We start from the raw sequence: 23,100 nt of genomic DNA, 5'->3' as shown, positions 1-23,100 counted from the left end.
CAGGCCACAACCTGTGTCTTGTAAATGACGGAAGCCCGACTTTTCTGCGAGGAACTACGTACAGTAGCTGCCTTGACTTGACTTTGGTGTCACGTTGCCTGACTTTGAGCGTGCAGTGGTTCACTGATATTGAAACCCATGGAAGTGATCATATCCCGACCTATGTGAGAATTGATGGACTAGACGCCACATTACCGGTTGTTTCTCGCCAAATCGACTGGTCAGTCTTTCCAGATCGCGTAGAAGACACATGCAAGACACATATTGCACGCAGGTTAGAAGACACAATTGCGGACGCTATGCAAGATTGTATACGCTACTTCACACATCCATCAAAGCGTACAGAGAATGACATTGAATTGGAAAGGCTTCGTGCACTACGTCGCCGAGCTGAAAGGAGGTACAGGCGCACGAAGTCAATTCTTGATCTCAGAGAAGCTCGGCGCATGCAAAAGAAGATCAAACGCCGCATGGATAAGCTAGCGGATCAAAGATGGAAATGTTTTTGCGACTCACTAGACCCCCGCAAGCCATTGTCCTGTGTATGGCGTACCCTACGGGGTCTTTGCTCAAGTCCCCAGCAACGACACCCATTCAACGCCCTTGCTCTCTATCAAAACCGCTGTGAGATAGACGTCGCAGAGGAATTTTGTGCGAACGTCGCCGGCGGCACAGTTTTAGTCCCTGACATGGCTCTAGGCAACATCCCCGGTCCACGAGATGCAAGTATGGACGCTCCATTCTCTAAGGAAGAGCTAGAAGCTGCTATGGCGCTCTGTAAGTGTTCGTCTTCACCAGGGCCCGATGGCATAACATATACTGCTTTGCGCCACCTAGGCAGAGAAGCACGAAGAGAACTCCTCAGTGTTTTTAATAGTTCATGGCAAGATGGTGTCGTCCCACAGGAATGGAAACGCAGCCGCCTGGTACCGCTTCTAAAAGCAGGAAAATCACCGCTCGAACTGGCATCCTATCGGCCTATAGCTCTTGCCAGCTGCGTCGGGAAACTCATGGAACGTATGATCCTCATGCGTCTCGAATGGTACCTTGAACACCACAAGATTTACCCTGACTCTATGGCGGGATTTCGACGGGGTCGTTCATCGATTGACAATGTCATCGATCTAGTAACATCTGTGGAACAACAAAAATATCGGAAGCGATTATCAGTAGCACTCTTTCTTGACGTGAAAGGCGCTTACGACAACGTTTTCCATCAAACCATTCTAGACGCACTTTTGACAATTGAACTAGGAGGACGAGTATATCGATGGGTCAGTAACTACTTGACGCAAAGGTCCTTGTTCGTAAGAACGGAAGATGGTCCGACTACCGACCACTACACATGCCGAGGCGTTCCCCAAGGCGGTGTCCTAAGCCCTATTCTTTTCAACCTCGCGCTTCTTGGGCTGGCCGAATCCCTGCCGGAAACAGTGAGTGTTTCCATCTACGCCGACGACATCTGTATCTGGACATCAGCGGTCACTCGCCTGCAGGTGCGCGCACGGCTACAGAAAGCAGCAACACAGGCATCTGACTACCTTCACGCACAAGGCCTTACCATCTCAACAGAAAAATGTGGGTTAGTCGCTTTTACGCGAAAAGCGATGACTCCTTATCCGGTATGCATCAATGGTCAGCCTATCTCCTACAAGAGAAATCACCGGTTTTTGGGCGTCATTGTAGACCGAGACCTCACTTGGAGCCCTCATGTTGCCCACTTAAAGAAGAAGCTCACATCTATTGTTCACGTCTTCAAGTTCATCGCCGGCAAAACATGGGGAATCAGTGGGCTCCATGCTACAGTTATATCGAGTGCTGTTCATCGGATTCCTACGCTACAGTTCTCCCGTACTTGCTAAAACATGCAAGTCAAATCTTCGAGAACTTCAGAGCGTGCAGGCGCAGGCACTACGTGTTTGCCTAGGCCTTCCGCGCAGCGCCTCAACAGCTGGAACCATTGTAATGGCTCAAGACCATCCGATCACGACTTACATTAGTACTGAAACGCTTAGAGCCCATGTTCGTCATGTTTCACGGATGCAGTCAAGCTCTCTTGCGTGCCTGCCGGAACGACGACCACAGGCGTCCTTCTCCAACAAGGTCAGCATCCATCGTGCCTCCTTACCATCGGGTTTCACACCCTCTGCACGTTCAACCTCAGCTTTGTGGTGTTTACAACAACCTCAAGTGCGTCTTACGGTTCCAGGAATAAGAAAGAAGGCCGACCTGCCTACCTTGGCCTTGAAGCAAGCAACTCTGGATTGTTTGCAGACTTTCTACTTTGATCGAATACATATATATACGGATGGCTCTTGCACTCAGACCAGCTCCACCAGTGCAGTGGTTATACCATCACGATCACTAAGCATACGATACAAGATTTCTCATTTGACAACATCGACTGGTTCGGAGCTTGTTGCCCTCCGAGGTGCCGTTGATTATATTAATAACCAACCGGCTAATCGGTGGGCTATATTCTGCGATTCCAAGGCGGCCTTACAATGTCTTCTGGCATCTCTTCGTCGCGGGTCATGTGAACAACTCGTGTCGGAGATACGAGAAATGCACCATCTCCTGATCGCGAAAGGACACGACGTCGTGTTTCAGTGGCTGCCTGGTCATTGCGGTATCTCCGGCAACGACCTCGCTGACGAAGCTGCTAGAAAAGCACACGAGGGAGCAACCCTTGTTTCAATACCTTTATCGCGGACCGACGCAGCCCAACACTTAGGCAAGTTAGCGCACTCTTTGACATTGGAGAAGTGGCACACATCTGAATTCACTCACCATCGCTTGCATTCCCTCGATCCCTCTATGCAACTGCGGCTGTTACCAGGTCTTCGGCGAAATGAGGAAACAGTGCTGTGCCGCTTACGTTTGGGAGTCGCATTCACAAATGCTTATGCATTTCTGATTGGAATGGCTGATAGCGCCGAGTGCAATGCCTGCGGTGTAGAGGAAACCATAGAACACCTACTGTGCTACTGCCCATCTTATGAATACGAAAGGCAAGACCTCTGCACGGCTCTCAATCAGCTAGATGGGAAGCCGTTCACCTTGAAGAAGATCCTGGGACCATGGCCTCGCATATCGCAGCTACAAAAGGCCACAAAAGCGCTGCTGCGATATTTGAAAGCGACCGGATTGAGTGAGCGCCTGTGATTTGGACTGAGTGACCGACTGATATCTCCAGTGGACTTTCTCTTCTTTTCATCTTTCCGTCCCCCTTTCCCTTTCCCCAGTGTAGGGTAGCCAACCGGGCTCAGTCCTGGTTAACCTCCCTGCCTTTCTTTTATCATTTTCTCTCTCTCTCTTGTGCGAAAAGCGTATATGTGGGGACACCTGGCCCTTCTATTTCTCTTTACATGTCGTCTCGCACCTTCCGAAATTTCGTGTCGCTAGTACCCGCTCGGCCATGAGTACTATCTGCAAAAGTACGTTATATATTGCTTGTTTGACGGTCTGTGAGAATACTTCTAAGGCTTCCACCACTTCTACGTTACTATATATGCGATTAAGGCCAACAAAAGCACACATGGCGTCCAGGAAAACTGGAACTATCGGCTGCTAATGAGGCTAATGTCGACACCCGCTGGTAGCGTTTACATAGGAAACAAGCACGTTGCGGCGCCTGTAATGCTCAGGTGTGAAACAAACTGCCGACAGTGCTTGCCACATCCACTATTCGCCATAACTTTAAGGTACGGCTTGTTGCTGTACCATTCTACTGGTTCAAACAGAAGGCGATATACTTACAGCAGCCACTCGACGGTGAACAGAAGACTGACGTCACTGACCGGTGCGCCAATAACTGACAGCGTCATCACCATGAGGAAGAGCGCCGCGCTGGGAACCGACGTCGCCGCCACGCTCACAGCTGTGGCCGTGATCCTGCGTCATGGGTCGAGACGGCGGCACAACTTGAGCACGAGCTCCGGGAAATAAACTACAGTGTTAAGCATGAACTCAGGCTAGTTGGTCTGTAATACTGAGATCCTGAGTAGCGCTAAACAGACAACGGCGGATTCAAGAACGACAACACACGGTGCAGTGTGTTATTATGCCTCCCTGTCCTTGTCTTTCTAGCGATACCTTAGGAATCTCGGTTTGAACGACGAGAAATGGAAGTGAAACTGTTTGCGGTGAACGAACCTAACCATCCGCCTAGCGTGAATGAAAGCATTTAGTTTAAATACTGTATACATGTACGTTCGCGCAGTTGAGCAGTTCCTATACAAATACATGGGGACGGCGAAATTGTGTTTCTTGGCAAGAAATGCAGCGAATATTATCAGGCTTGTTGCATTAAAATGAAGAAGTAAATATCTAGTGACCGTTGGAAGCATATCTTTTATTAAGCATTAACCTTCCTTAAAAAATGGAAAATGGCAAAGTTAAGAAAAAATAACTTGAGCATAAATTTAAAACTTTGTAACGCAGCAATATATATATATATATATATATATATATATATATATATATATATATATATATATATATATATATGTAACGCAGTTATGCGAACTGCACGTAATAATAAATCTAAAGTGAGCAAAATTGGTTTATCACACACTGCTCTGAAGTGTGCCGTTATGTAGCGACTAGAACTTTCGCAACTCCCTCATAAATGATGTAGCAATCTTACGTGAGCTGAAAATTAATATGCCAACCTTTTACGCTTCAGATGCTCTAATAGATGCTATCTACAGAACTGCAATATGCATTTTCGGTGCAAATTTAGTCACGGATTTGTAAAGCTTTCGGAACTTACTAATTTTCGAAAATGTTTGTAAATGATTTGAGGTCATATGTCAAAATTATGCTTGTTGGAATTATTAGGATATAACTCTTTCTCTAAAATGCAGCGAATCTCATTCAGATTGGTTGACCGGTTGTCTCGTAAACGTATTTATGCATTTTACAAGTATTTGGATAGGGAAATCCTAGTTGGCCCTGAGCTAAAGCTTCCTCTTAAAAGCGCTGACTGAGCTGGACGCTGCTATTTACATGTTATGTCGCCGAATAATTTTGAAGTCTGTACTTCGTAAACCGTTTCTTGATTGATTTTGTTTCTCTGATGAAACTGGAATTGTTGGCGAAAAACATTCGCTCCATGACGACAAAACAATGAGCTTTAGTAACATGTATATTATTACCCAGAAATAGCGTCGAAAATTTACTTTTTGGTGACAATAGTCGCTTAAGACTGTAGTTTGAGCTTGCTTAACATGGATTGTTTGCCTACTGAAATTTGGTTTGATTGCATAGTATTCTATTGTCTTTTTTATGTGCCTCATTTCCATACAGGATACCTTATAATACCCGGTGTCGGTTACTTACTACTCAATGAAATTTTCTGTAGTTGCAACCAATGTACACGTCGGCGTATAGCAACCATATGCAACCGTCACAAATGCTGACCATGACTTCAAATGAATGAGTGAGCAAGCTCGTCATTACGGAATGTAGTTATGGTCCATCGTTAAGTAACGACGCACAGACTCTATACAAAATCCTCAGTACTCTTATGTCACAAACTTTCCAATGAGAGCAGCTTGGGCGTCGCCGTGATGCCCTCAGCCTGGATTGTTATGAGCATGAGTGAGCCATGGTTCGGAAGTGTTAGAAGAGCAGTGGTACTACGCTTTCCTCACATCCTAATGACAGCGTACATGTATCAAATTTACCTGCCAGGTAATTTTTTTTTTCATTCTATGTCACAGCAGCGGCCCAACGCAAACCGTTTGGGTTAGAACATAATCCCCCAGATTTAACTTGCCATAGCTTCTCCCGTTTTGTTGTTGGCTTGAACAGAAAACGATGAACGTTTTCCACTAAAAGGTTCCTGCGTTTGTCGTCGCTCGCGTGCGAACTCACAGGACCGCGAAGTAGTCTCCCGAAGAGATGTCGATGGCGTTGAGCTGCGCGATGAAGATGCTGCAGACTGTGATGAAGAGTGCGGTGCCGTTCATGTTGACCGTGACGCCGACGGGCACCACGAACCTCGTGACGCGCTTGTCCAGCCCGCAGTTATCCTCCAGGCACTTGAGCGTCAATGGCATCACGGGTGCACTGCGCATGCGCGAGGAACGAAGTCATACTGAACCACATTTCCGATGTCAGTTAGCCCTGCGAATTGCAAGGAGGTAAGAATTTGAAGTAGCTCCGCAGAAGCCAGATGGAAGACGACGCGTGCTACTGCATGGTAGTGGCAACGCCCTGTCGGGCATTCTTTCTCATCTGGACGCGCACTAAAAAAAGAAAGCACATTTTGCAACACGCAGGGGCAGGAGTGCTAGGTTGAAAAGCAGAGGCGACAGGACAGACCCCTGTGGGGTACCCCTGTCTCCGAGCTCCACAGGCTCTGACCGTTCATTTACTATCCGGATAGTTGCTGCTCTATTGGTTAGGAAATCTTTGATATAACCGTAGGTCTTGCGGCCACACCCCGACCCAGCTCGCGCTGGCGGCTAGGGGCCAGGAACTGCTGGACACATATGGGACCTGAGAATAAGGTTCCACCCCATCTGGTGCCAGCGCGCACCACCCGTCACTGAGGGCTCAGCACAAAAGTTTATTCTCTCTCTCTCTCTTGCAACACGCTTGGTTGTGCACGCGATATTTATTGCGCACACCATGTCTGACTCTCTCGATATGTATTCCAAGCAAATCGCGCACAATGCAGTGGTTTTCTTTTAGATGTACGACACTCTCTGGCCGCATTGACTTCAGTCGCCGCATAGCTCATCTAGCCATAATATCCGAGAGACTTGTTGATACCATGCGCAACTCATTTCTCTCAACTGCCCTTAGAGATTCATTGAACTAAGCTACAACCCTGCCAAGTAAATTATTGTGCAACTAAGCAAGCAGGTTAACCGAACGAATTGACGAGCTCGTTTGCCTGTCGTTTGTCCTTGCGGCCGTCTTGTGTCTTAAAAGGAAGGACAATCGCGCTGTCCTCCAGCCGTCCGTATAATAAGAAAGAGGCGGAGAATGGGTCTAATTAGCTCGTACGCGATCTTTCGTACAAGAGCACCTTTACTGGAGCCGGTCTTAAGTGCGACAATGTTGACAATATTCAACGTGAGCCCGAGAGAATGGCAAAGCCGTAGGCCTGTATATAGGCCTACGGCTTTGCAGATGTGGACAGCAAGTTAGCAAGTGATTCAAAAGGGCGACTAAAGGGAGCAGCAGTGATAGCTAATAAAGGTGCTCATCTTGGCGCGTGATTCGTGTTCACGTACCTGGCGGCCGTGACGAAGGCACACAGACCCACGTACGCAAGCTCGCCGAGAAACTTGAACGGGTTCTTCCGCGTCACAGCGAAATACAGCAGGCACTCGACCACGAAGAGCTCGACGGCGAGGCCTGATAGCACGGTGGCGACGAGCAGCGCCATCTGGTGGAACAACGCCACGATGCTGCCCACAGAGAGGATGCGCGCGCACAGCAGGCTCATCACTCCCACCGGTGTCATCCTGCGGGGAAAGATTGGCGCAGTGGTGTTACGGCGAATAACGCATGAATTGAATTATTTCGATTGTCCGTACTCCCATAGCTAGCGAATCAGCGAAATCATTGCAGTTCAGATGAAGTGGTCAGCAATGGTACCCAAAAAGCGCCGTAACATGTCCTTGGGTTTTTTTCGTTGCTTTCATCGTTGTATAGTTACAACGCGCGTTACACCATATAGCCAGTTTCGCTCGAAGGCAATACTTTGAAAGCTGTAGCAAGATTTAGCGTTGCGCAAGAACCGCACGCACGGTGTTCTATCGATACGCGGAGGTGAGATGGCGTGACGCAGCACGCAAGACAACTGCTGCTGCGCTGCAGGAACATCGCCCTGGCAACATACCAGGCATCTCAGAAGGCTGGCGCTACGAGGAACGCTGGGGGGAGGGGGGGGGGAAGGTACCACGGCTCTGTAATGACTATAGCGCTGGAGGCTACACGAGGGACACTGTAGCACACTGTAAAATTTCTCGCTAGCAGTCTCTGGAGTCGTGCCTCTGAGGTACGAAAAAGGCTACGCGGTATGTGGGACAGAGTAGAATATTTTTTGTCTTACGACAGCTCTGTGAACTTCCAGCATTGATGAAATTGACCTACACGATATTGTATCTGCGAGTCTGTGTAGTATGCTGACTGTAGGGCTTACTTGGTCGTCAAGCAATTTTGTATGCGGGGCCCGCGATAATTGTTTATCTAGTGTTACGCCAAGAAAGCGCTTTACAATGTTTAAATGCCCTTCTTCCAAGGGAAGGTGGAAGCTGTTTACTTAACGCTTGTGAAAGGCGAAACTGCAGCTTTCGCATGGGACAAGGACATTTTCCTTTCATTCACCAAGTTCTTAATATTGTGTATACGTTATTGAAAACCTTTTGGAGGTCACTTACATTTGAGCCAGAGGCCCAAATGCAGACGTCATCAGCCTGACGAGAAGAGTGCAACACAGATGGTAATCATCGAGGTGAATCTGACATCACGCGGTTAAATAGAAAAGGGCTTAGTGTGTTATAACCGTATTTAGTGTGATTGAAGCGAAATTTCAATAACAGAAAAATATAATTGACCCACATGGCTTTCTTTGTAAGAACTAAATACTGCCAAGGACTGCGATTCTCAAGACTTGTATCCGTGAGTGAGCAAAGGAGGAACGATGGCATAACTGAAAACGTATTGCACGTTCGTGTTACGGGCGATCTTACGGACGGATAAAATCATATAAAAATTTAGTTGGCGCTATAAGACGAAATAACGTGCTGCTTTATTTGTGTGACTCACCACATGACAAGGAAGACAAGCTTCATAATGACGATGTCCAGTGCCGCGAAGAACTGCTTCAGGATTTCAACTGGCTGGCCAAGTGTGCCTAATGCGCTTCCGAAGACAACGCAGAATACGATCAAGCCTGCAAAATAGAGATAACGGTTACCTCTCTCGAAGAATGGCGTTCCTAAAATTAGGTAGAGCAGAAAAATACCCGCAGAATCGTGCAGGTAAGGATTTAAGCGACGGCTTTGTATTTAAGCCACCTGCTTACGTGCAGTGGTATGTGGATTGAAAGGAAAAAAAAGAAAGATGTTTTTTTTTTGGACTTAATGAAACAAAAGTACTCATTGTGACAACAGTAATGCCATCACCCAAGTCGCTATAAAATGAATAAGACAAACACTCACACAACATAGACAAAGCGTATGATCGAGTGAGCTAACTGGAAAACGGATAATGCGAGTCAATTAGTATACAGTAAAATTGAAAGACGTTTTCGTTAACAGTTTATATAAAGTGGGACCCACCTGAGGAGGGACGATAGAGGAAACGGCCAACGTGTGCCATTCATATATCGCCTTCCTCTCCCTTACTCATGCCCTACCTAGACTGCCTGACGCATAACCCGCTTAAATTTATTTACCAACAGTTACTGCCATTCACGCATTCTTATGAAGAATGAAAAACACGTTCTCATTGAAGTGCGTTCATGTGACCAAACAGCGCAGACTTCACACGAATACCGTGAACAACGGGAATAGAAATGCTAGCTTGCTGCTCCCTACTGAGGTAAATAATAGGAAGAGTTAAAGAAAGAAAAAAGAAAAATAAGTGTGCACGTAAATGCTGCGACGCAAGCGACAACATTTGAATTCTGCCGCTACGTCCGCATATCCCTGAGAAGGGTGGCAACACGTTTATAGCCCATCCATTGACGAAGGCCTAGACCAGTGCCCCATGATTTTTCTCTTCATTAAGGGAATATTTTATAGGCTGTCAAACTTTGTCAAAGGGCCTTTTCTATGCACACTGTAGCAAGGAAAGTCACAGTTGAGATGCGTGATTGTCTGCATCGGTCATACATAGAAAACAGTTAGCGCTACTACGAGCTTTAACAACGCGACATGCTTGCTCACCCAAGGAGTTGGTCCCAGATCTTCGTGACCAGCTCCTTTTCGAGATTTCTCTTGCTGCTTCTCCTCTAATTGAAATATTTCTCTTCTCGTACGAAGTGTAACCCTGGGGCGAAAAGAAGCGACAAACGAATAAATGGTCGCGAAGTAGTGCTTTCAGAAGTTGTCATGCTGAGCTGGCATGATTTCACGTCCATATTTTTCAGACGATGTTGTAATAGCGTTTTAATTTTCTGTTCACACCTCACATAACGCTAAGAAAACTACACTGAGTCCAAGTTTCTGACGTCACAAGTGCAAATGTTGCCTTACCAATACATATATTATAAACTAATTGTCCTCCTAGCGGATTAATCAGATCGCCTCGCAGTATATATTGTGACAAATATCGTAGTTACTGCCATTAAGCACAATTTTAACTTTTGGGGCATGACCAAATTATATTACGTTGGCAGTGTCTTCACAAGAAAAGTGTTTACACTAAAGACAGCATGCTTTAAGTCATGAAAATTTACTTAAAGGACTTTGCAGAGGGAAAGGGCAAGTCAAGATAATACACCACTTATCGCCGAACATGAATAATGTAGCAAGAGCGTTGTGCCAACAAAAAGAAAGAATGAGAAAGATGCACTGTTGCTTGCTCAGAGATTATAGCCGCTCACACTCAAGCAACTTGATTGAGAGGAACATAGTAAACAAGATCAGCATGCTCACGCTGATGTTATGGCAATCTTAGAATAATAAATTGCACGCGATTTAAACGACTAATAAACACGTTTGTTCGAATTGATGATACTAAATACTCTGAAGTTATTCGACAAAAAATTATGGAAATTTTGAGAATTTTTTACTAAAACGTAAGCATTCTTTGGATCTGCTGTTACTTGGCTTTTACTTTTGTTTCCCAAATTTACGTTGGCCCACCCCCAAATTTAAGTTTGTAGACCTCCAAATTTCAAGTTGTCTACCCCAAAATTGAGGTCTTCCCTCCTCCAAATTTCAAGTTGGTCCACCTCCAAATTTCAAGCTGGGCTACCCCCAAAGTTCACGTTGACCCACCCCCAAACTTCATTTGGCCCACCCCTACCATAGGCTTTCACATGCATTTTCTATGGAGTCCTGTATATCCCTATGGGTAAGGTGTCACGCTTCTCGCGTTACGGAAATGATTTTGTAAACAAAATTGTCGGGGTACTCGACCGAGAATACTTACGCATTGAACTATTTTATTATAGCGCAGCTCTCAGGTGCCTCATCCTGAGGCGAGTGTCGGTGTCGGCGGTGTAACAGAGCGAACGAGCGCAGCAAAAGATGAAAGAGCGAACGCGGAGCGGGATATGAAAGGCGCAAGCCGCGAAGGGCTATCGTATTATCGGTTTCGTACTATCGTCTGCTTGCGTCAGCTCTCTCTCGCGCTTGGTTGGTTTGCTTGGTTTAGTCTCGTTGGCACTTGTTTTGACAATCATATCTTGCGATGGCTTTGTAATCTGATCGTATGCGCGACGCGATTTGTGTAGTTCTTTCCAGAAGCTACGTGGCACCAGTGATTACACTGGGACCTTCAACGAGTCATGTATAAAAGCCGACGCGCTTGACCCGCAGGTAAGATTTTCGGCGATTGCCGAATCTGCTATATGTCTCTCTCAATTTCTTTGCTTCAGTACATCGCGAAATGAAAACGCGTATAGAGCTGCGCTCAAATTTAGCATTAGCGAGGATCGTAATCGTCGGTGATTTTTTTTTCTAAAATGTAAATTTTTTTTGGTTGCAATCGCTCCTTATCGCTAATGAATCTACCCATAATCTACGTTTACACTACTATGAAGAATACATGTCTTCGCAAATTACGGATCTTTTTTTTACACTTTTCGGGTGAAATTTTTTTTCTGGGATACTCGCCAAAGAACGCTTACGCAATAATAAGCATTGCGTAAGTATAGCTATGAGCAGCGATAATTGACAAGTAGAGCTGATGGCGGCCGTAAATACCAAAAGACACATGACTGTCAGCATTGGTACATAGTACTCGCTTAGACAATAGTATCAGAACAATACATGACTGTGCGTTCTGCACGGTGTGAAAGTCCGAAGTATGTGCGTGCCTTTTTAAAGGTGGCTTTGAATCCTTTATGTTGATACGTAATACTATACTAAGCTTGTAGCAGCTTTGAAACGATACAGATGCAGTGCCTTGGAGGTAAAAGAAAAGTCATTATTGCTTTGAGGAAACCGCGAAGTTTTACGGCAAAGGCTAGGTATCTCTATCTGTAACCATTCGGAATATGCACCTTTGTAAAGCCAGCACTACTTAAAATGAACTTCCTCAAAACTTCAAAACTTTTAGATGGCTTTTAACAGTACGAGAGAAATAAGTATCAGCGATTCAATTTTTTCGAGAACACTACATGGCAGCTGAATAAGAAAAGATGGAGCTAACATATTTTTGGGATTCGAGAATCGCATCGCCCCTAATTAGGTACTCTTATGCAACGTTTGTGCTTGGTTAAATGCGTCCAATAATGGTAACCTTCAAAATTCCCACGTATCAGTGTAAAAATGATAAACCTCGCATTCATATTGGGTCATGCTGTCTGACGTAGTATTTTCTTTTTACTAATGGGGAAAAGACCATACACATAATGTTATTGCGTATATGCTTGCGATGAACACCATGGGTAAGCCCCTTGCAGAAGGCTTAGCGAAATTAGGTATTCAGGGCGCGATTAGATTAGGTAGATAAATCATCAAATAATCACCTGCTCAACGCAAGCCTCTACGAGGTTTTCGGGAAACGCATTTCTGAAAAAAGGCAGCAGCAAGAAGCCAATGTTAGTCAGCACGCTCAAGCCAATAAAAAAAAAGTCAAACGAAATAGCATTGCCTGCGTAGCACTTGCGCTACATGAACATTCAGGAAGACAGGGGTGACAACGGGGAGTAAGTGAAAAAAAAAAGAAACTCAGTAAAGAAAGGTTTTTGACAATCAAAAAACGCTGCGCTAACCATTACTACCAGCTTTAATTTAAGCACCACTTCTACGACAAGGCAAACTGACGAGCAAGTTGTAATTTTGCCAATCATTTCCTGAAAGGGGAAATGAGTGGCAATGTTTATTGATGTGCTAAAGAAGAAAACTGTCCACTTTTTTTGTAAAACAGGATGAAAGTTTTACAGTCTGGTTCCCGAGTTTACAGCAACACGACACCAAATAAATAGGGCGAAACAATGTAGTTATAAAGATGTGCGCTCCTCTCAGCATGCTTCTGATTGCGCACTTGGAACTGAGCGACAGAAGTTTGCTTCAAGATGCGCTGTGAATCCAGTTTTGTGTTATAAGTGCCAAAGTGAGGACGAGCTCAGAGCAAAGATCTGAGCATGCGCTAGACCCATACGACTCGATCACCTTGAAGAATATGATGTTATCCTTCGTAGAGGTTGGACAGATACAATGGTATTACGCTTAACATTGCCAGAAAAAGAAACGAGAAAACAAGAACGAAACGAAACAATACTGAATATATAATGCTATCGAAGTTCTTCCCAGACGCTGTGGACCCACGTGAGCTCAGTCGAGAAGAACCAAGTGTGGAACTCCGGCACATACTTCGGCAGGAGGAACACGTTGAGAAAATAATGGCTATAGGATACGCATAAGAGACTGCTGCTTCAGAAATCGAAACACTAAATTCGGTTGGCTTGTTCCAACGGCTGTAGTCATGAAAAAGACATCCCACATTTTTTGCAGTCTCCACGTGACTTAGACTTATATGCAAAAAAGAGGTGAAACCTGCAGAAAGGACACAAGAGTAGAGAAGTGGAGAAGTGTTGTCCACTTCTCTACCTTCTGAAGGGGGTAGGGACGTCGTTAATCCGCTCTCTTTCCTGAGTTGGCGATCACAACACTGACAGTGCGTGTACCGGCACATGCGAGTGCAACGCCAATATACGACGATGTCAACGTCGGCTGAAGAAAAAAGAAACGCAAATTCGAACCCGAATATAAAGAACCCGGAAAAAGCGAGTTATTCTTTATATCGAAAACGGTATAATTACTGACCGATACTCGAACAAAACCACTCTCTCATAATGAACTGGAGGGCCAGTGTGCTCAATACGTGCTGAATAAAAGTGTTTTTCCGAGCGTGAAAGATGCCCGCAAATGCACGCAAAATTGCCGCGCGACTGGCCGCTTGAGGCACTGCACGTATTCGCGGGCTTCCTTCACACTCAGAAAAAAAAACAACAACATTTATGTAGCTCGTACTGGGCAACAGAAAGCTATATCGGGAGTTTTTCATGTCGCTCTACAATTTTCTCATTTACACTTTTTATCTAATTTTAATATTTGAGAAGTTGTTTAATTATTTAAGACTAACTATCTAATTAGCGGATTGAAAAAGAAAGTAATTTGAGTATCTGCAAGCGACGGCAAACAGCATTACCTCGATTCTGTCCAGCTACGTGGCATTCGCATATATCTTGAAGAGTGGCTAAAGTTAGCTGTTACACCCTGTATATATATATATATATATATATATATATATATACTGAGCTCGTACATTAAAGAGATACCAACACGTTATGCAAGTTCACTTGGATGGTTTTTCAACGTTGAAATGCGGCTCAAAATATGGCAGCCAACTTCAATAAACAGCGGGACATCTAAAGCAAACTAAAAAAATCAACAACTGAATAGCGGCGAAAAATAAAAACAGATAAGGAATCCAACAAGAAACTGCCAGTAGTAATATGTAGGCACTCGCCTGACGAGGTCCAGAAAGGTGTCGAGCAGGTGTGCACTGCCCTTGACTTCGTCCTCGGCGTCGAGCTCGGACTTGAGCTCGGGGCTTCCGGGGTGGATAATGGTGACGAAAGACAGCCCGATGAGCGCCGACATGAAGCTGGTGCCGATGAAGATGGCGAAGGTCAGCAGGGCCATCTTGCCTTTCGCCTTGCCGCTCAGGTTAGCGCTGCCTGTTGAAGAAGAGATGAAACACTAGACGCAGCGATCGCATTTGAAAAGAAAAAGAAAAGTGGAAATAAATTATGATGGCGGTGGAGACTAGGGAAATGTGGTTCAGTTTGTTCCCTTTACCACCTCGTGGGTGCACCACTGTCAACTGCGGTCGCTTTCCCCTCATGCCGCCCTAGTTCCGCACAGAGTGTTCTCATTTCTCTATACTACAGTGATCGGAAGCGTTCGTATCTCTAAGCACTAGCTGTGCAAGCCTACGTGTTATCCCCCAACCTGCGTTTTCTAGTCTCCTTGCTATTTCTTTTGTTCTATGCGTATACTCTTTCTATACACAGTAAGCACGGTAGCCACTACCAGGGTCACAAGTTCTAGTTCCCCATGCGCAAAATGTCGCCTGTAAATGAGGTACGCGGCTTCGACTGAAAGGCGTGCGCAAAGAGGTGACCAAAGCCGGTGTCGCCCACACACAACTTAATCGACAGGACTGTGGAAATGCAAGGGAAGTAATATGGCGAGAACAAACACACAAACTAATGAAATGGCTGCAAGCACGCACCAGAAGTAAAATTATCGTATTATGAAAAATAATTGACGAATGGCTCATTGTGCATTTATGGAATACGCGTTTTTACAAATATGCAAATTGTAGAGCATGGCGTCGCCAAACTGTGGTGCGAGGGTCACACGTGGCTCTCCTTGGGTCTACACTTGCGGCGCGTTACCGGCTTTAAGTTCACGCAGTCATTGTCCGTTACTATGTAAATATACGCTGTTTGCGCTAGCTTCTGCTGAACTAGGTCGTTTTTCACTAACTTAACGCGTCTGCCATTCATAAAGAAGTAGATCAGACTGCTTGGGAACTATTCTTAAAGAACAATTTTGACCACGAGTTTGTGTTTAGGAATCAGTGAGTATGACGTTCATTCAGGGAATGGGTTGATCTAGCGCTTCTGAACAAGCAAGCTTCGCCATCGGCCCGAGCACTAACTTCATTTCAGTAAATTCCGGTCACCTGTGATGATGCTGGCGATCATCATGGGTAGTACGAGCATGCGCAGGCATCGCATGAACACTTCGCCAGGCATGCCGAGCAGCATGATGGTGGACTCGCTGGGGCTCGCCTGGCGCAGTCCGAGGCCGAGAACGACTCCGGCCACGACGCCGCCTAGCGTGAAGAGCAGGAAGAAGTTGTCCTTGGCGAACTTGCGCAGCTTCGCCCTCAGAGACAGGGCTCGCACCTCCATGGTGGCCATCCTGCTTTCCTCGAGTTTCATCTTTCCGTTCTGCAGAAGAGAAAGAGATAGAGAAAACAGTGCGAATTTCATTAAATAAAGCCTAGTCGAATTTAATAGGACTGGAAGATTTTCAAGTTTTTCGTAACACCGGAAATTCGACTGGGCACGAGATAGTTCTCTGCAAACAACCGGCAAAGAGGTCGCTCGAAAGTCAAGGGCCACTAGAACTGTAGGCAAAATGACACACCATCTGTTTGCTGCCAGATTGCCGAAAGAGTGACGGAAGTGCTTGAGATTGCGTTCCAGCCAGTCGTAGCCACAGCACGTAACGGAACTTTTGCGTGCTAACATATCGCATGTCATCGAAAAAGCGATTAAGACGATTTTTTAAAACTAAAGTTTTAAGTCAGTGCTACGAGGTATGCGTTCCCTGTAAGACAACCACCATATCTTGTAACTGCTGAGAAGCTGGTTGTTACTATCCGCCATTTCACATGCAGACACGTTGATCGCAGGCGTATCTTGCTGAAGACACCGACCATCTATTACAGACCTCTGTCGTTGGAAATATGTGGCTCAATCTTCAGTCGTTGCGCCAATGTTTTTTACAGCGACGCTGTATATGGCTAGCCGATTCGTCCGTCCATCTGTCCCCTGTACGCCGGAAACTCCTCCGGTGCAATCCTATGCACATGCGCGAAAAAAGAGAGGCGTGAGATTGGCTGCGCCAGTAGTGACGTCGTCAGGATTAACGCAGTGATAAACACCGGTGCCGCACGTTTCAGCTTCGCTGGTTAACTATCTGTACGGAGTGCTTAAACGGTGATTTTTTGTGTTTCTTTTGTTGTTATTTAACGTCTTTGCGTGGGCTTGCATTGCTTGCAACTATAGTCACATATGTCATCCACGGACTAAAACATCCGCTTTCGTCGTTTAGCAGAGTCTGCGACTCACTATAGCCACGCTGTTTCCGCCAAACACTTTCGGGCTCTGAAGATTAACTCGCCCCCTTAGGTGTCGGCTTAGTAATCAAGACTGTGCATATTCTTGCTCCAAGTTCACAACTTGGGCCGACAGATGTAAAGTCCAACACGATTCAGCAGACAGTCATTCAATAATATATATAAAGATGAGGCAGGAATGGAAGAATGAAATGAATAATATGGTCAACAATGAAATGGGTTTGATTCAAGAATGAATTGCTCTATGGCGATACACACATTCCTATGCGAATGTCCAAGCACAGAATCTCCTAAAGACAGCAGCACCAGTGAGTTCAATGGCAGGCCGTGCTCTCGCATTGTAATCTGCAATCTCCTTTTCATCAGGGAGGAGAAACGCCGGCATTCCAGTGAGAAATGTTCAATCGTTTCTAATGCGACGCAGAAATGACACAAAGTGGAAATAGCCAGACCAGATCGGTGCATGCATAAATTGAGGTGTCGAACTGGACATCGCATTCTCGTTAATGTCATTTCTGTCAGTCTAGTTTAAAAAAAGATCCTGCTACAAGAAAATTGTAAGTGGCGCAGCTCCGTGGATGATGTTAGATTTGATTTTGATGTCAAAAGGGTGTATTTTCTAAGCCTGACAGACGGGATAAAAGCAAGGAGCTTAAAGAAAGCTACTCGAGTAGAAACGATGTCCCGAAGGTGAAGCCGCACTGGAGGGGCATGATAAAAGTGTAAACAAACGATAAAAATGGTGAAGAAGCGCTTTTAGCACAATTCCCAGGAGTCAATCAACCACCTTGGTTAATCATGGCGTTTTTTTACCGGACAGGAGCTTATCTATGTGTATCTCTATTACTGGTTTTAGTATGAAATCTCAATACCCTGGCATATTGTATTAGGAAGAACGTCATCAATATTCATAAGAAGTTGTTTTTTCGTTGAGTACAACCAACTTTTATTCTCCAATTAGCCGAGCATTAGAATAACAGAGTGAACTCAGTTGATCTGTAAGCGGAGATCACCCGACAAGGCTCTATTTCAGGTGAAGGAAGGGTCAGCATTGGCTTCAACTTTCGTTGTAAGAAGCTAGGGGAGCTTGCACTCCAGCAGTTTTATTGCGATAGCCACTATATTTACACTCCAGGCGCATTTCTGCCGTCGGCGTCACTGTAGCCGTCGCCGTCGACGTGAGGTTTCGTATGAGTGAAAGCATGTGAGGGTGCGCCGGCGAATGCGGTTCAATCTCGCGTGCGCGAGAGAGGAACGCGGCCCGTATGCGTGCCCTCTCCTGTCGCGCGCGAGGCAGGGGGTCAGGCGAGGGAGGAGCGGCGTTCATCTTCGGCGGTTGCTAAGGTGCCTCGATGTTCTCCTCACCCACCGCTCCGTAGAGAGTGGAGACAACCGCGGGGTCTACTACGGCGTTGGCCACGCGAATCGCGGATGCCGTAGTAGACGCCTTTGACGATGTAGGGACGCATTGCCGGCGCTCTTGCTTGAAAGCGATCTGCGACGTGGCCAAAGTGCGCTCCCGCGCGGGCTTCATCTTCAAAGCGATCTGCGATGTTTGCAGTGTGCGCGAAGTTCCGGTAGCTTCGTATGCGCTGTGCTTTCGACGTTTCGTACGCGTTGAATGACAGATGCATGGAGGTCAGTTGGCTAGCGGGTGCTGTCGTGTTTCATAACTACAGCGTTTTCACAGACAGTTTCCGCTGTCATTGAGCGATGTGTGTTCATGTTTACCTGCGCGTGCGTGACACCATGCTGGTTAAATTATTTAAAACACGTTGATGGGCTAGTTGGTTTGGATCCATGATAGAATGTGTAATCACGACTAAACAAAGACGCAGAAAGAAGCAGACACACAAAGACAGCGCTGTCTCCTTGTGTCTGTTTCTTTCTACTTCCTTGTTGAGTCACGCTTACATTGTCTATCATTGTTAATTTAGTTAGTAAGCGAATGTTTACAGGTTTATAGGGCCGATAAAACTATTATCTCTATTTGCACAGCTATCTACTAATTTGCTATCGCAATCGGTACTTCGGCTTTGCCGCGGAACTGCGATTTTTTTCTTTACCTCCTTGGATAAAACCCGTCGTTGGAAGAAGGGTACACACGAGGCCTCTAATAGAAGCCTTAGCCAAGCCGTCTGTAACTTCATTCATAAGTATGCCTTTGTTCCCAGTGACCCATACTATTCGTAAACTCGGGAAATGACTTGGAGCCAGTGAGTTAAAGTTTTTAATATATGCGACTCGCCGGAAGCAGTAAGTGAGGTGGTGCACAACGATAAAGCGTGTGAGATTATTACCGCGTCTGTCGTGGTGTTGTCCTAGCTTTGCTCACGCAAAGCTAGGACAGCAGCTAGGAATTCCGCTAGGAATGTTGCACTGAAGTCTGGGAGCCGAACTGAAAAAGAACAATCCAATGACGATGAAAAGATTCCAATTCTGGCCCTTTCCTCCCTCTGTGAAGCATCCGTTGCTATAGCTACGTTTGTGCGGAGCTGATTCAAGTGATCCTGGAGTAAGCCATTAAGAATATGCCAGGGAAACGGTCTTGCATTGCTAGGGTATATGTAATCATAAGTAATAACCAATGAAATTTAGATACTGCTTACCATTCCCATTCTCTACGCACTGTATCAAAGTGTTTTCGTCTTTGTAGTCGTGCTGCAGTCCAAACTCCACATGTAACAAGCTGCAGGACACGCGTATTAGTTTTTTCTTTACTTGTATAACAAGATTTTTCAAATATTTCGCTATATATACGCCGTCACTTCATGACGTCGCAGTAGGGCTCTCGGTGCATTATGTGTGTGTCAGCAGCTGTGTAAGGATAAGTATGCCTTTAATTTGAATTTAATGCCTATTTTGCTGCAGAATATATCCCGTATCGCTGCAGAATTTTAGTTCATGAGAGCCCGCTGAGAACACACCTGTATGCGCGTTCCTCGTAATATGGAGATAGCGCGCCACATGTTGTTTATCGGGTGGCGGCGTTTCACCCTTTAACAAATGTTATCGCTCAGCGCAGGACGCCCCTGCATGCATCGGAAGTTTCTCGACTGTTATGGATGGTTCCATCGCTCTCTGTTGTCACTGAACCTTGTGTAACCTGATTACATGCATGTATATGCGACGCAAATTGCGCAGAACTTTCTGGAAAACACGCGCGCACCAGCGATTACTCTGGAACCTTCGACGACTCACGTATAATAACCGACGCGCTTGACCGGCAAATCACATTTCGACGATCGCCGGCCGTGCTCGCCGCTATCGCTGTGCTTTGAGCGTAACTTGCTTTTGTGATTAAAAAAAACGTACACAGCGAAGGACAAGGACAGCGTGAGACGACATACACAGCATACGACATAGCGAGAGACGACATACGCATTTCTAGTACAAAGGGCCCTTTCTCTTCGTCTCACGAGAGAGAGAGGAAAGGGGAAAGGCAGGGAGGTTAACCAGAGAAAAAAAAATCCGGTTGGCTACCCTACGCTGGGGAGAGAGGGGAGGGAGCGGTAAAGTGGAAACAAAGTAGAGATAAGGAAAGGAAGGAGCATAGACACACAATCACAATCGGTCACTGACACCGTACACTGTCATCGCACAGCACACTGACACTTGTAGCACTATCAACATCTGTTCAGGCTACAGTCGCCTGTCCGGTTCTGTCGCCCTCAAGAACCGCAACAGTGCCCTCGTCGCCCTCTGCTGCGATGGCTTATGATGGCGGTATCTGAAAATGAGTTCCTCTGTGAGAGGTCTTTGGTCAAAGCGCGCTATCGCGGTGGCATTCGTCTCACGAATTGCCAACTACCCCAAGCAACCACCCTAGTTTGCTTTTGTGGGCTCAAGTTCGCCCAATAAAAGTTAGTTTCGTCATTCAGGGATTTGTCGCTGTATTATTCACCGTCGCCACTACGTGACAATACGTTTCTTATTTGAATTGGGGAACCCGTTCTGCTGCACAATGTAGCCCATATCACTACAGAATTCCAGTTCATGAGAGCCGGCTGAGAACACGCCGTTCCTCGTAGTACGGGGATCGCGCGCCCACGGGAATTGCCGACTGTTTCAAATGGCGCGAATGGAAGGAAAAAGGGTGGCGCAGACGCAAACATCGCCGCGAGATGCTTTTTTGGATGCCTTAACGTGACAAGGTTGCACTGCGGTTTCTATCGGAGCAACGCTCAGCTGTCCTCGCTGCTCGCGAGTGTTCTATACTTACACTCCCCTCGACAGGACGACTCAGGGGCCTCAGGACGCTCGCATTTGTATGTCTGTTTACAAAGAAACAACGCGCTGGCTCTGTGATTTGAAGGAACGCTTTTAGACCTCTTGAGTGCGCAAATGCAGTGGACGAAGTCCTGCCTAAGAGTTCTGGTGCCTGCTTATACAGAGCGACAGAATCGCTTCCTTGGTTGTTCTATTACAAGCTTACTTAACCATGTGCCTGACTTCATAGCAGGAACCCTGAATTTCACCTAGCGTGGGACACAGACGGAGGAATACAGGACAAATGGTCTGCTCCAAAATAACATAGCCCAGGGTGATTAATTGTGACCCGGATTCGTGCGGTGTGTCGCGAAGGTAGTGCGCTTGCTGGAAGGGACATGGTGTGAGTGAGCCGAAAAAGCAACACACTCTAGACTTTGTACAAGGTCATTTGCTGTAAAAAAATAAGGGATCAGTGAAGTTGAGAAATTTTATCCGCTTTAAACTCACCCACTTCGACAGAAGAAGACCACTGACCTCCACTAAAATTGCTCCCTCTGGTGGAGATCAGTGCAGCAGACTCCTACAGCGCACGTCACCATCTTGTTTGGTTGGTTGGTTTTACTCTATGAAAGACTCATACGCACTCACTATGGCAGATCGCCCCAAAAACGGATGAGCTAACAAAGTAGTTAGTGAAGTATAAAAAGGAACTCTAATGAGACATCTTGAATAAACAAAAAAATGAACATTAAGGTCAGATAATGATTCTAACCATTTAGGAGGAAAATCGTCCTGATTCAATTATAAGCCTCGAAACAGCTGCACCAGTATCCCTATGATAAGGTCCTGTACAGGTGGCTCTCAAAGCTAGAATATTGTAAATGGCTTAATTGAATCCTGCACCATGAAATTGTCTTTTTACGACGTGTTTTTTTATGATGAAAAACGACAGCATAACAAGGAAGTGTTCTACTGCCTCATCCTCACCGTAGTATGAGCCCGAGGAGGAGGGCGCCAGATCATATTGACACGTGTACTTATCTTTATCGGGCGACCACGTTTCGCCGCTTGACAACTGTAATCGCACAGCGAGGGACGCGCCTGAATGTATCCGATGTTTCTGGAAAGTTATCGAAGCTTCTACCCGGCTGTCTGTTGTCGCCGAACCTTGTGTTATCTGATTTCATCGCTTAACGCGAATGGTGTAGAACTTTGTGGAAGGCACACGGGTCCGAACGATTAATCTGGAACATTCGACGACTGCTCTATAAAAGCCGACGCGCTTGAACCGCTGATCAGATTTTCGACGATCGCCGACTGTGTTCGCCGCTATCGTTGTGCTTTAAGTGTAGCCTGTTTTGTGGGCACAGGTTCGCCCAATAAAAGCTAGTTTTGCCTTTCACAGTACTGCTACTGTGTTCTCTCTTCACCGTCACTACCACGTGACATCTGGTGGAGGTGCTAGTGCGTTCATGTACCGAACGCCCCCGCAAAGCCGCGATCCAAGCCCGAAGCCCGAGGACCAAACTAACATCGCCGAAGACCAGCGTGCTAGCCGCAGACTGCAAGGACTGCCCCCAGAGCACGGACTTCTACCTGAGTCGACAAAGAAGATCGTGGTCAAAACAACTCCAATGGCTGCCCCAGCGTCCCCCGTTATCCTACAGCAACCTCGGGACCCACCAACTTTCCATGGAGCAGCAACTGAGGACCCGGAATACTGGCTGGAGACGTACGAGCGAATCGCGACTTTCAACAACTGGGACTCCGACGACAAGTTGCGGCACGTATACTTCGCCCTAGAAG

General features: G+C 46.2%; 2 protein-coding genes across 4 annotated transcripts in view; one reads left to right on the top strand and one right to left on the bottom strand.

Moving 5' to 3' along the window:
- The window catches only part of LOC135902476 (uncharacterized), an 867,879-nt gene that overhangs the window by 36,713 nt on the left and 808,066 nt on the right, over positions 1-23,100 (top strand). The window lies entirely within an intron of this gene.
- Positions 1-23,100, bottom strand: part of LOC135916979 (putative sodium-dependent excitatory amino acid transporter glt-6) — a 66,875-nt gene that overhangs the window by 2,522 nt on the left and 41,253 nt on the right. For all 3 annotated transcript variants that reach the window (XM_065450417.2, XM_065450416.2, XM_065450415.2), the window contains exons 2-9: positions 15,898-16,168; positions 14,674-14,884; positions 12,668-12,710; positions 9,915-10,017; positions 8,791-8,917; positions 7,251-7,484; positions 5,881-6,075; positions 3,760-3,894 (exon numbers count right to left, since the gene is read on the bottom strand). In XM_065450417.2, the coding sequence (XP_065306489.1) occupies positions 3,760-3,894; positions 5,881-6,075; positions 7,251-7,484; positions 8,791-8,917; positions 9,915-10,017; positions 12,668-12,710; positions 14,674-14,884; positions 15,898-16,159 (1,310 nt within the window). In that variant the 5' untranslated portion in view covers positions 16,160-16,168. The remainder of the gene's footprint in view (positions 1-3,759; positions 3,895-5,880; positions 6,076-7,250; positions 7,485-8,790; positions 8,918-9,914; positions 10,018-12,667; positions 12,711-14,673; positions 14,885-15,897; positions 16,169-23,100) is intronic.

Source organism: Dermacentor albipictus, chromosome 1, assembly GCF_038994185.2.
Source record: "Dermacentor albipictus isolate Rhodes 1998 colony chromosome 1, USDA_Dalb.pri_finalv2, whole genome shotgun sequence".
NCBI lineage: Eukaryota > Metazoa > Arthropoda > Arachnida > Ixodida > Ixodidae > Dermacentor > Dermacentor albipictus.
Note: the sequence above shows the minus strand (reverse complement) of the source record. Positions and strands in the feature narration are given on the sequence as shown.